Source organism: Podarcis vaucheri (assembly GCF_965113315.1).
Source record: "Podarcis vaucheri genome assembly, chromosome: 5".
Classification (NCBI taxonomy): domain Eukaryota; kingdom Metazoa; phylum Chordata; class Lepidosauria; order Squamata; family Lacertidae; genus Podarcis; species Podarcis vaucheri.
Genome location: NC_138763.1, coordinates 12071240 through 12084821, shown reverse-complemented (window position 1 = coordinate 12084821; position 13582 = coordinate 12071240). Strand labels below are relative to the sequence as shown.

Sequence of the window (13582 nt, the reverse complement as noted above, 5' to 3'; positions counted from 1 at the left end):
ATTGAAATTTGTTACCCCAAGCCATGGCAGTTGGAGCTTTCATGGCAATATACCTCTGAACACCAGTTGCTGAAAGCTAAAAGGATGAGCCCGTCATCTTTATATCCTGTTTATGCACGTCTAGAGATGTTTGTTTGCCTTTTCTGCTGTTGGAAGTAGAATATTGGGTTAGTTGGAATTTCATCTGATCCAGCAAGACCATTCTTGTGTTCTCATGACTGATACAAATTCATTGTTCTGAACTGTGCAGATGTACTGCTTGATAAAAGACTGGCCTCCCATCAAGCCTGAACAGGCAATGGAGCTTTTGGACTGCAATTACCCAGATCCGATGGTGCGAGCGTTTGCAATTCGATGTCTAGAAAAATATCTGACAGATGACAAACTCTCTCAGTATTTGATTCAGCTGGTACAGGTACTGTAATCTATTTTAGTCAACTGCCTCTTAATATATGCCATTGTGCCTGAAATTTATGCTAAGACTTTATATAACTTTTCTGGATGATGAGAATCAGAATATCTCCGAAAGGTTAAAGCTTCCCAACGTTAGCACAGTGCTTGGCTGCGTATTAAAGATTGTTCTGCTGACCACTGCTGATAGCTGGATAATATATTGCTGTAGCACTTCAAAGGTTGATAGCACCGCCTCCCCAAAAGAGTAATATTAGGAGACAGAAATGAGCAAAGGCTCGTGCAGCATTGTAAATAATTCCACCAAGTTACCAGCCTATGGTTAGCTATATCTATGGATTTCAAGAAACAATATTTATATCTTTTCATTGCATACCCTTACAAGCAGTGGTATAAAATGGTGGTTCTTGACCAAGAAGATAAAGGAAAGAAGAGAGAACTGAAAGGGAGAGAAATATTTAGCATTTCAACTTTTGGGGATCTTTAAAGAATAAATTATTTCTCTTCCCCTCCTCCCCATTCCAAATGACTCTGCCTTAGGGCATGTAGCAGCAAATAAATGCAAATGTAAACCTACAACATGGTTTATATTGTAGGTATAATCAAGCTTATTATATTATTATTATTATAAGCTATCTCAGAAAACTGCAGGGGACAACAGAATTAGACACAAAACATAATACAAGGGCAACTGCACTGTTTGTAAAATAAAGCAGGCAGCTTGAGGCACAGCAGTACTTTGGGCTCATTCACATATCCAGATTGAGAACTTCCTCAGATTTCTTTATAAAGGGCTAGATAGTGCTGAAGGCAAGCTGTAATTTAGAGGCTCTGGATCAGCCCTGGTCACTAAAGAGGGAGGGCAATTTATATTCACCCAAAGTGAGTAGGTAAGTTATAATCCACAAACTTGGGCTATAGGTAAAAGGTAAAGGACCCCGGACGGTTAAGTCCAGTCAAAGGCAACTATGGGGTTGTGATATATCATGCAGAGTGGCAAAACCTTGAAGTCTTCCACAGAATATAGCTAAATGCCAATTACACTTCAATCCTCTTGTGCCTAGGTTCTGAAATACGAGCAGTACTTGGATAATCTGCTCGTGAGATTTTTACTGAAGAAGGCACTGACCAATCAAAGAATAGGACATTTCTTCTTTTGGCATCTAAAGTAAGTTTGGATTTCCACTTTAAATGGATTCCTGTTATAAAGAGATGAAATTTTGATCTTGACCATCCTGTGCTTTTATTTTTTTTTTATGTATAAAGCACTTGAAAGCACCATTATTACTATTATTTTTGAAAAAAATTAAAAATTTTGGCTTGATGTTCAGAAAGATACTGCAACTGTTTCTTGGGCTTTGGGTCCTTCCAATGCCTCAGTGATGAATGCAAGAGATTTGGTTCAGAATGTTGATTTCTGTTTAAATCAGCAACAATATAGCATCAGGATAATAAAAATAAAAAGCTTTAGAAAACCATATATTGATTTTCATGCTGAGATGAAGAATGGAATCTTGAGTAAATGGTGTGTGTGTGTGTGTGTGTGTGTGTGTGTGTGTTTACTATCTAAATCGGGGTAGTCAACCTTTTTATACCTACCGCCCACTAATGCATCTTTCTTGATGGGAAAATTTCCTTACCGCCCACCAATGCTCGATGGAAGGAGGATTCAGCTTGTGCTGTAGAACCCCCTACCGCCCACCTAGAATCCTGAAATGCCCACTAGTGGGCGGTAGGGACCAGGTTGACAACCCATAATCTAAATATAGAGTTGATTGACTCTCTTAAAGTTTGGGGCACGGTTCTTTCCCATCCTTGCTTAGTGGATACTCTTTTAACTGGTGAGTGATCCTGAACAGTTAGTTTTTTTCTTAGCAAATGCTTTATTAAAAATTAACCATAAGTTATGCCTTCTGTTAGGTCTGAAATGCACAACAAAAATGTGAGCCAGAGGTTTGGCCTGCTTTTGGAGTCATATTGCCGAGCATGTGGGATGTACCTTAAACACCTGAGCAGGCAGGTAGAAGCTATGGAAAAACTTATTAACCTCACAGACATCCTTAAACAGGAGAAAAAGGATGAAACCCAAAAGGTAAATTGATAAATTTAGCACTGGATGCATTCTTCAGCACTTAGAGTTGAAATATTTCATTTAAAAGCTTTTTAAGAAAACATGACTCTTCATGCTAAAAATTGAAATCGGTCACAAACACTGCCTTCATTCGTATTTGACTGATGAGCTCGTCAATATTTGGATGCTGTTATCCATCAGGTACAGATGAAATTCCTTGTGGAGCAAATGAGGCGGCCAGACTTCATGGATGCATTGCAAGGCTTTATATCTCCTCTCAATCCTGCTCATCAGCTTGGAAATCTTAGGTATCATCTTTCTCAGATTTCATAAATAGGCATGAATGTATCTGGAACATTTAAAATGGACAATTGAATGAAGAGCCTCCTCAGTCACCTTTTTTCTAAAATCCTGTCCTCTAGTTAAAACTAGGTCACATAGATCCATCTTTTTATTTGTAGCTGCATCATGCTTGGAGATTGCCCTTTAGACGTGAAAAGTAATACTGCATTTTGGTTTAAGACAGTAGTGGGGAACCACCAACCCAGATGCCAGACTTGGCCTACCAGTCCCCTCCATTTGGCCCATGAAATGCACATTTTGTGGAAGCCATGCCCACCCCCCACCCCCAGCCCTACACCTGACACCATACATGGCTTCAGGTGTGTAGTGAGTAAGGGCTGAGCTTCAAAGGAACAATCAGGACCTTAAAGTCCCAACTGCCCATCAGCTGGTGGGTGGTAGGAGTGCACCTTGCTCACAGAATGGGGACAATTTCCATTCTGGTGGATAGAACAACTTGTCCCTCAATCCTGTTATGTCCTAATGATGTCATGTGATTGACATGTGCGTTTTGCTGACCATCCGTCCTATTTGGTCTGCAATGAGGCTTATCAGGATCAGCCTCAGGGAGCCAAAAATGTTCCCCACACCTGAGCTAAACGTGGGGGTAGGGGAGTAGGGGTTATTGTTTGGTTTTAGTTTTTTGTTCTTGTTTTTATCATGTATTTTCTGCTTTTCTATTGTATTTTTATGTTATGAACTGCCCTGAGATCTGCAGGTGAATTAATAGTAGTAGTAGTAATAATAATAATAATAATAATAATAATAATAATAATAATAATAATAATAGGTCTGTACAAATATAATCATTTATGTCAGTTTGAAGGTGCACTCGTTTAAGCAGCTATTTTATCCTTTCATAGGCTTGAGGAGTGCAGGATTATGTCATCTGCTAAAAGACCACTTTGGCTTAATTGGGAAAACCCAGATATCATGTCTGAGCTGCTGTTTCAGAATAATGAAATCATCTTTAAAAATGGAGATGGTAAGGAAGTATATTTCATTGCATCCTGTATGTGTTCCTTCATCGCCCTAACCATCTTAAACGCCTCTATTCAGTTTATACCTCCAACTTATAAGTTATAACATCAAAGTAAAAGACTTCTTCCTAATCCTTGTGAATTTTATATTAACATCCACTGTATTCATTTTTGCCAAAAACACACAGAAACCCCTTCCACTACACAGTATTAGTGAGCAATAATGCAAATGCCATCACTATGTCTACCATAGAAATATATCGTGATGTTTAGCTGGTGATACATCACGATGCTGAAAACCAGATAGCACCCAGGTATCACTATCTTGTTGTATGGTGATTTTGCACCAGGGGAGACAGAGCAGAGTGCTGTGGCATTTGCACATAGGCAGTTGTTCTCTTTTAGCATGGGAGGGCACATGCACACAGATTAGCAGGAGCCGCTTGCTCTGTTTGCTAGCTGAGGGAACCAACATGGCTGTTTGAGGTGCGCTCTGTTCCTGTCCAAAGAGCTTTCCTATGTAGGTTGTGGCTGGCAGTGGGGGACCAGAGCACTTGGTAAGTTTTTCTGCTGTAGTCCAATATAGTTTTATTATTATTTATTTATTTATTAAATTTGTATACTACCCTATACCTTTATACCCTGCCTTTTTCCATGATGGGACTTAAAGCAGCTTACGGATAAAAGCAAGAACCACTAAAAGCATAGAAAAATTAATCATTAAAATACAATTCAATATTGATAGAACTTAAACTATAGATATATATAAAATCTGTTTTAAACATACCAATAATTACAATATACAAGTAATTACAGTAAAAACAGCAGCACAGCAGCCCCTTAATTCCCAAAAGCCTGTTGGAACAAGAAAATATTCACCTCCATAGACTTGAAGTAGTGGACTATAATAACTTACCCCCAATCTCTATAATTAGTTTGATTTCACATTTTTGTCACAGGTGGTGTTTTGATTTTTTTAAACGCAGTCATTTTTTTCAATCAATAAATGTCATTGATAACAGAGCAGAGTAAGCTTATCGTGCAAAACTTTGATTTCACTCATTAAAAACAAAGTTGTTGAAGCTGTTTTATGCCTTCCAAAAGTTCCCAAAACCTGCATTCACTTGCATGTTTTCAGATCTACGTCAGGATATGTTGACACTTCAAATCATAAGAATCATGGAAAACATCTGGCAAAACCAAGGGCTTGATCTTAGGCAAGTATTCATAAATATTGCTAATGTTGCAGTCTGTGTTTTGTTTATCATTCTGCCTGAAGAAGAACATATTTGGTTCAAGAGTTTGCAGAAAATTTTAGTTTATTTATTGTAATCAATAACTACCATTCTACAAATGTTTTAAATTTTCTTCTCTATCTAATCAGTCAGATTACTGCTTAACGTTGTCATCAGTATGCAGTGAATATGTAAATGGCTGCAAAATCAAGTATCATCATGATTTAACGTTCTTGCATGTGTCCACCATTTTCCTGGGCTAGGATCCAAAAAGCGACTTTGTACATACACAGTGGGATATTTTGCATGAGAGAGCAGGCCCATTCCACACCACAAACTGCTTTCTAAACTCCTTTCTATTTAAAAAACGACTTCTCATGTAGCCTTGAGCTGCTGTTCTAGAAGTGCAAGTCCAATGTTGCCCTGGGGGGCTGGAATTAATTGTGTAGTAGTTCTATAAACCATGGCCCTGCTGGTCATCTATCCAAATGACTTAAATGTTTGATTATTACATAGAGATTTCAGTGCCTGTGTGTTTTGTTTGGTGGCCATTACGATGTCTTTTTTTAAAAAAACAAAAACTCGCATTGCTCTTCTAGGATGCTGCCTTATGGTTGTTTATCTATTGGCGACTGTGTGGGGCTCATTGAGGTTGTGAGAAATTCACACACAATCATGCAGATCCAGTGCAAAGGTGGCCTTAAAGGAGCACTGCAATTCAACAGCCATACGTTACATCAGTGGCTCAAAGACAAGAACAAAGGGGAAATGTGAGTTGACTTTTAATTCCCCCCCTCTTTTATTCTTTCTTTGATGGAAGCCTAAGAATATTTTGGTCCCCTTCTGTTTTAAGCCACAGTATTTTGTAACTGAAGTATGGACACATCCAGAGATTGGATTCAGGCAAGGTCTTGTTCATTTCTTGCAGGGCATGTTAATGTTTTCTTGAGACAGCAAGCTCCTATACTATATCACAGGCTGCTTTTAAGTCTGCCAGGTCTCTGAAACAATTTGCTGTGTGATGCAGGAGGACACTCACGTTGCTTGAATAAGTGAAATCCCCAATGGACGAGTGGCTCACGTGGTTTTCTGGATTGTGGCTGCAATGTTTAGTTATGGTTTTTAGGAGTATGAAGTGGTTAGTTCACACCACCTTATAACTGCAGACATTAATGAAGCTACATTCCCAACTGGTCTTCTCCAGTTTTCTGATGGCAGAATCCGGCCACTGTATTTTCCCATGGTTTTTCACTTCCCCAAGTGATAGGAAGTTCTAAGCGCAGCTGCTACGCTTGCATTGTGAGAAGCAGGTGCTCAGGACCTCTAGTGGCCTGGGGGAGCAGACATAAAATAATCTTTAAAGTAGCACCAAGATACCATTCCAAAATAATCCTGTTGGAGCTCCATCCCTTCTTGCCCTCCAGCTACAAGACTACATCAGCCACCAATCAGAAGTACCGTAGGTTGAATGTGTGTGATAGCTGTTACGCACCAAACATCAAAATGTATCATTCCTTATTTAGGCAAGTATCTTCTAGCCTCAGTGCCCATGAAGGAAGCATATTTGCCTGTTAACTAACACATCACCTATAGAAAAGGTGGAAACTGGTGGTGCATCTAGGAAATCTTGGTCCCTCATCTTAATGGTCTTACAGTGGGCCCTCTGTGGAGTGATGTGTATTACTTCACTTACTTCAAGATTAGGTAACACACCCTGCTGTGTTCGGTGGCTCTTCTGCTCATTCTGCTGAGTGGGGCCCTAGATTTCTTCCCAAAGCCATGCCTGGAAAGCATCACTGGTGGAAATGTTACCTGGTGCAAAACAATTGCTGATGGATTTGAATGGATTTTCTCATATTGTAACCTATTGTAAAACAAACTGCACTTGAGTGCTGATCTGTTTCTGGGCCAAATTCAAGGTGCTGATTTTAACATTCAAAGTCTTAACCAGCCTGGATCTTGATTATCTGAGGGAATGCCTCCTCCTGTATGAGCCCTATCAACAATTAAGATCTACCACTGAGATCATGCTAAAGATTTGATCATCTGTTGAGTCTAGATTGGACTCAAAAAGCTAAAGAGCCTCTTCTGTCATAGCCCCAGGTCTTTGGAACGCCAACCCTCAAGAGATTCACATGGCTCCATCTTTAGTTTTCCTCGAAAGACAAGTCAAAACTTTTCATTTGTTTTTTTTTTCTGCCTTTTTAATTTTATAGAATCCACAGTTTTATTTGTGGCATAGATTGGTTTCAGATTTAGATAAGGTATATTGTTGATTTTTAGTTGTAAAACTATTTTGAAAAGTGACATAAAATGTTTTAAATAAAAATACATGTTGAATTCTCCCCCATCCAAAGAGGTGGCTTCCGGGAATACTCATCTACATTGCGTGTCTGAATCATTTTCTTTTAGAAGTCCTAAACAATGGCACCTGCAATATTTCATGTGTTCTTTGTTCTTAATAGGTATGATGCAGCTATTGATTTGTTTACACGCTCTTGTGCTGGCTATTGTGTGGCTACTTTCATACTGGGAATTGGAGATCGTCACAATAGCAATATCATGGTGAAAGATGATGGGCAGGTAAAAATGTTTACAATGATTATGCCTTTCTATGTGCAGGTATTTGGGCAATGCAGAAGCTTCCTACCATCATGCTTCTTATCTTCAGGAAACACTTTTTGCCTCTGCTTCTGATGAACCTTTTAAGCATCTGCCCTAACAGTTCTGTAGGTTGCAGAGGCATTAGGCTAAGGTACATATTCACAATAAACATTGGCCTAAAACACACCGAGTACCCCTGTGCAGCTGTGAATTTCAGTAGCAGTTTTATGGTGGTGCCTTTGGAAAGTCTGTTCCCTATACTGAACTGTTCGTTGCACTTCTGAAAAATCCCAGGTTTCTTTGGAACAGTATGAAAGCCGCTGGTACAGGGCTGTTTTGCATATAGACTCTTGGAATGAAATATCAGATCAATATGCAGGTGGGAATATTCTATTCTCTTGGCTTTCCCAGATTACTAATAACCTAAAAATGCATTTTTTTAAAAGCTGTTTCACATTGATTTTGGACACTTCTTGGATCACAAAAAGAAGAAGTTTGGCTATAAACGAGAGCGTGTGCCGTTTGTCTTAACGCAAGATTTCTTGATAGTGATTAGTAAAGGAGCCCAAGAATGTACCAAAACAAGGGAATTTGAAAGGTACGACATTTTATAGTTGAAGTTTTAATTGAAGTTTAATTGTTATAAACATATCTTACTATATAATTAATTTGATATTATCTTGAAATACTGAAGGAAAGGGTGATGTTTCTGCTGGGGGTTGGGGCGGGAATGATATTTTGAATGAACTATTTTATTTTTTATTGAATTTATACGCCGCTCTGTACCTGCAGGTCTCAGGCTGATTCAGAATATCAGGGCAGTTCACAGAATACAGAACTTTGTCACTGCTACCTTAATTTTATGTGCACAATGTGGCTCACAACTTTCATACGTTCTTTTATAAAAATAATAATTGTAAGGGTTTTGAAATACAACAGGTGTAATATAGCAAAGACAACGTAATCCTGGGGTGACTGAGAAGGTACACACTTGTTTTTACAGTGTCCTGTAGTGGTTACAGTGTTGAACTAGGACCTGGGAGACCACTGGGTGACTTGGATCAGTCAACATCTCTTAGCCTAACCCAGGCTTCCTCAGCCTCTGCCTTCCAGATGTTTTTGGCCTACAACTCCCATGATCCCTAGCTAGCAGGACCAGTGGTCAGGGATGATGGGAATTGCAGTCTCAAAACATCTGGAGGGCCGAGGTTAAGGAAGCCTGTCATAAAGCTACCTCACAGGGTTGTTGTGAGGATGAAATGGGGAGGAAGAGAACCCATGTACACCAACTTGAGCCCCCTGGAAGAAAAAAGTAGCATATAAATGTAATAACTAAACAGGGAGCTCCCAGAAAACATGGTCCACATCTAAAGAGGTTTTGAAAGCAGCACACACACTCCAAACACATTTTCTCCAAAGAGGTTTTCCCTAAACACCATGGAATAAACCACAAGCCATGGGTATGGGGTTATTGGTTTGTGGAGTGGAGGTAGCTCTTATTTTTATTACCGTATTTTTCGCCCTATAGGACGCACCGTCCCATAAGGCGCACCTAGTTTTTTTGGGGGGGAAATAAAGGGGGGGAATTATTTCCCCCCCAGGCGCGGGGCTGGGGCGGCCCAAGCTTCCCCCGACCCCAGCCCCCAAACAGGCAGCTCTCTGCAAGCTGTGGGAGCCCAGCGCTGGCTCCCACTGCTTGCGGAGAGGTCCGCGAAGCCTGGACGCGCTGATCTCAGCGCGCGCAGGCTTCGGGATGCCGGCAACTCTCCCCAAGCAGCGGGAGTGCTCCCGCTGCTTGCGGAGAGGTCCACGAAGCCTGGACGCGCTGAGATCAGCGTGTGCAGGCTTCGGCATGCAGGCAGCTCTCCGCAAGCAGCGGGAGCGCTCCCGCTGCTTGCGGAGAGGTCCGCGAAGCCTGGAGAGCGAGAGGGGTCGGTGCACACCGACCGCTCTCGCTCTCCAGGCTTCAGCGAAAGCCTGCATTCGCCCCATAGGACGCACACACATTTCCCCTTCATTTTTGGAGGGGGGAAAGTGCGTCCTATAGGGCGAAAAATACGGTAGGTATTTTTAGTTTTTATCATGTGTTTTTATGTTGTGAACCACCCTGAGATCTACGGATGCAGGGTGGTATACAAATTTAATAAACAATACTCCTAGAATGGGAAATTGGCATGTTCCTCCTCATGTATATCTCAGAACCTGCAGCCTGTAACCTGTAATAACTGGGGCCAAGCAGAACAGGAAATGCATGACCCATGTGCACAAATTATTAGATTCTGAATTTAGTAGTTTAAAAGGTTTTGTGTCCTTCATTTCCAGGTACTCTACTTTAAAAATTTCCAGAACATCTTTTTTGAGAAAGCTAAATACAGTGAGCAGTATGGTTTTATGATGAAAAGCATTGCACAAATTATTTTTTCCTCAATGGGAAAATAGTTTTCTTTAATGCCACATGATAAAGAAATGTTGATAGCCTCCTGGCCTTTTCTGTTGATGGCATCATGGCCTTTTCAACTGTAAAGGTCAACTAGCAGCTGTTTTTATGTACCATACTCCTTTTGTTTCATGATCCTCAAAAACTGTGGCATAGGTCTGATTGATATATTTTTTTCTTTTTCTCTCCAAGGTTCCAAGAAATGTGTTATAAAGCTTATCTAGCAATCCGGCAGCATGCCAATCTTTTCATAAACCTCTTCTCCATGATGCTTGGTTCTGGAATGCCAGAACTACAGTCTTTTGATGACATTGCATATATTCGCAAAACTCTTGCATTGGACAAAACAGAGCAGGAAGCACTTGAGTATTTCATGAAACAGATGAATGATGCTCATCATGGTGGCTGGACAACAAAAATGGACTGGATCTTTCATACAATCAAGCAACATGCCTTGAACTGAAACAAAAATGAATGTGCTGAAAAACTGATAACCCATTTTGTGGCTGTTTCACTGCACTGTTGGCAGTAAAGTTTGGTTGCATCTTAATTGCACAAACCATAAACAGCATTTGAACTTGCAGCAATATTAAAAAACAACAACCTCAAAGCTATTTAAATACGTTAAACAGGGTTTCAGAACACTACAGACTGTGTATTACAAATACAACTTTTCCTGTATGTACAGTCATGTTATGCCTTAAGTCCAGGAAGGTATACTTCAGAGATTTGTTTGATTGGGGAATCTGTGCCGAGCATTAAAACCAGTCGTTCACATGTTCCAGTTGGTCTGGTGCAAATTGTGCCCATGTAGGTTTGCAAAAGAAGGAAAGCTTAGCAATATTAATTGCTCCTAAGAGTTTTCCTCTCACATGAACTCCAGTCAGTAAATTAGAGAAGATCGTGCCTTCATAATGTCAGATATAACTGGTGGATTTTAGAGTAGCAATTTTCTCAGTTTTTATTTGACTATTTCAAACAAGTTATTAGGTGTAGATCTTAAGATTCTGCTGGACAGTATTAGTAGGGTTTCAATGATTACCTCTCTCACCACCTCAAAAGTCTGGCTAGTGGGGAGGATTGGGTTTAGTGCAACATTTTCAGATTTGATTTTTTTTTCCTAACCTAAACCTCAGTACATTTTTTCATGCATGTTTTTCAGAACCTAAAAAGAGGTGAGTTATTAGAATTAAAGATTATTTTTATAAAGGTTATTTATATAACAGAAGCTATTAATATATAATACTTCCTTACATTGATTTGTCCAGTTTTGTCATTTTAATTCTGTAGATAATTTCTCATTCTAAGAGCCTACTTGTATAAGCCGCTAGGCTGATGTTGTGGTTTGTAGGATCATATTTAAAGATCCTTGTGCTGGTCTGGGGCATGAGTTGTCCATGTGTTCTTAGACTCTAAAGCCCTACACCAAGTTCACCTCTGGCAGGAAGGGATTAGGAACTTTCCAACAGGAAGCTTGGTAGAGTAGCATAGGTACACCCCACTATTTAGTACGCTGTTTAGGTGCAGCAGCACAAACTTCTATTCCTGTGGTTGACCCTCTATGACAAGGTTAATTTGTTTGCTTGGAAGCGTTTTTCTGTTGAAATCTGTGGGATCCTTTTCCAAGTAAACACACTTTAAAGACTAGAATGTCCAACTCCATTGTCTATAGCTTTCTCAAATTTTGATAGTGAGTTTAAGTCAAGCAACAAACCCTTGCTGAAATTCAAATTTCACTTGGCAGATCAATGGTAATCCTTGGCGTGGGACCAGGTAGATCAGTGGGAATGCAAAGACTTTGACTTTGTCTAAGTGCTCCCAAGGAGCAACATTCTCTTGCAAAACCTCTTTGATAGGCTTTCAGTACTCTTGTTCAGCATAATCAGAAGAGAGACTTGCATGGATTGGGCAATGAGGGGAGGGGAAGATGAGTACCCTTCACCCTCTGCTTTTTCACCCAGTGCTGGCACACACAGATTAAGATCAGTTATTGGAAAAGCTTTTGCTTCCACTAGTAACTGTTTTTACTTCCAACGGAAGTATAAGCAGAATTTTTTTCCTTCCAGTGGAAGTATAAACAGAATGATAACTTGTAACAAATGCTTCCAGTGCCAATGTCAGCTCTGGGATTTTAGGGTGGAATGAGGCCCCACATGTCTTCCTTCAAATACTATCTCAGGCAATACTCTTCAAATGATATGCTGGGCATTTTGTTAATCCTGGACTTTGAAGTCCATCTCTGTCTTAGCCCTCTTTCTTGGACTGTTAAACAGAAGCTACTTAATTGCAGTAACTAACATACTAGAAAATCACTGTATTTTCAATCCGATCATTAAATGGTCCTTTGTACTGCAAAAGAGACAATAGTCCATAGCATGCAGAGCTAGCAACCAATATTTTATACGTGTGTGTGTGTGTACATATATATATATATACACATATATATATCTGTATATATCTGTCTTTAAAACAACAAAACTGATACAACTAGCAGAACCATTGGTACAACGTATTCCAAAATGTCTTTTTTAATAAGGCCAGGTATTTTGAGCCCGGGATATGTAAGGTGCCATTTCTTCCATATTAATGTTATTGTCTCACAGCATCTGAAAATGTTTCAGAAATTTGGATATTTGAGTTCACTTGCGTTTTCTTCTGTCCTTCAAATCTAGGTATTACTTGGAGTGCAATACCAGTTTGAACATAATTTGCTGACGTTAGGTCATTATAAATAAATTTGTATAGACTTAATGGACAAAAGGCTATGTTTCTTCAGCAAGATAAATATTAAGTAGGCTGCTTGTTGTTGTTGAACTTGAAAGGGGAAAAAACCACCCACCATGCTGAGTGTTCTTATTTTTGTGGATACAGATTTGCAGCTGCAGAGGTAACATAACTGTTACCAGGCAGCCCTGGTAAAAATTACAAATACACTCTTCTTGAAAACTAATATCTCTACAAATAATGCCAAGTGGGTTTGTAGAATGAAAGCCAAGGCTAGACTGGTGGAAATAGGGACATAAGAATTGTCTGAGTTGAGGTGGAGAGAAGACTGTTAGCCAAAAGTCTCACTGGTTCCCAGCCAATGTGCTTGTTTTCTTCTCTATGTTGCCTTGTATATGATTGTCATAGATAGATCGATAGATAGATAGATAGATAGATAGATAGATAGATAGATAGATAGATAGATAGATAGATAGATAGGAATGAATGACTCTTAGGCTGTAGTCAACAGTTTTGCAGCTTTTTGGTCTGCTCACTTGGGAATAATGATAAACTTAATACTGTGATATTTTTATAAGAACATAGACCCTGTCTTATAACAAGTCAGTCAATGGATCCACCTAATTCATTAATTTTTATGCGAATAGGCAGCCCTGTCCAGGATTTTTTTTATTGTCCTTTCTTGAAACACCAGGGGTTGAACCTGCAAACTTCTGCAGTCAAAGCATGTGTTCTACCACTGAGCAGTGACCCTTTCGTAATCCATATCCTATTCCTT

The 13582-nt window shown here is 39.7% G+C and overlaps 1 protein-coding gene across 2 annotated transcripts in view; it reads left to right on the top strand.

The window, feature by feature from the left end:
- The window catches only part of PIK3CA (phosphatidylinositol-4,5-bisphosphate 3-kinase catalytic subunit alpha), a 51806-nt gene extending 38966 nt beyond the window's left edge, over positions 1 to 12840 (top strand). For both annotated transcript variants that reach the window (XM_082223975.1, XM_082223974.1), the window contains exons 13-22: positions 251 to 415; positions 1476 to 1579; positions 2332 to 2503; positions 2684 to 2790; positions 3688 to 3809; positions 4943 to 5021; positions 5639 to 5809; positions 7505 to 7622; positions 8090 to 8241; positions 10273 to 12840. In XM_082223975.1, the coding sequence (XP_082080101.1) occupies positions 251 to 415; positions 1476 to 1579; positions 2332 to 2503; positions 2684 to 2790; positions 3688 to 3809; positions 4943 to 5021; positions 5639 to 5809; positions 7505 to 7622; positions 8090 to 8241; positions 10273 to 10543 (1461 nt within the window). In that variant the 3' untranslated portion in view covers positions 10544 to 12840. The remainder of the gene's footprint in view (positions 1 to 250; positions 416 to 1475; positions 1580 to 2331; positions 2504 to 2683; positions 2791 to 3687; positions 3810 to 4942; positions 5022 to 5638; positions 5810 to 7504; positions 7623 to 8089; positions 8242 to 10272) is intronic.
- Positions 12841 to 13582: the final 742 nt, after the last annotated feature.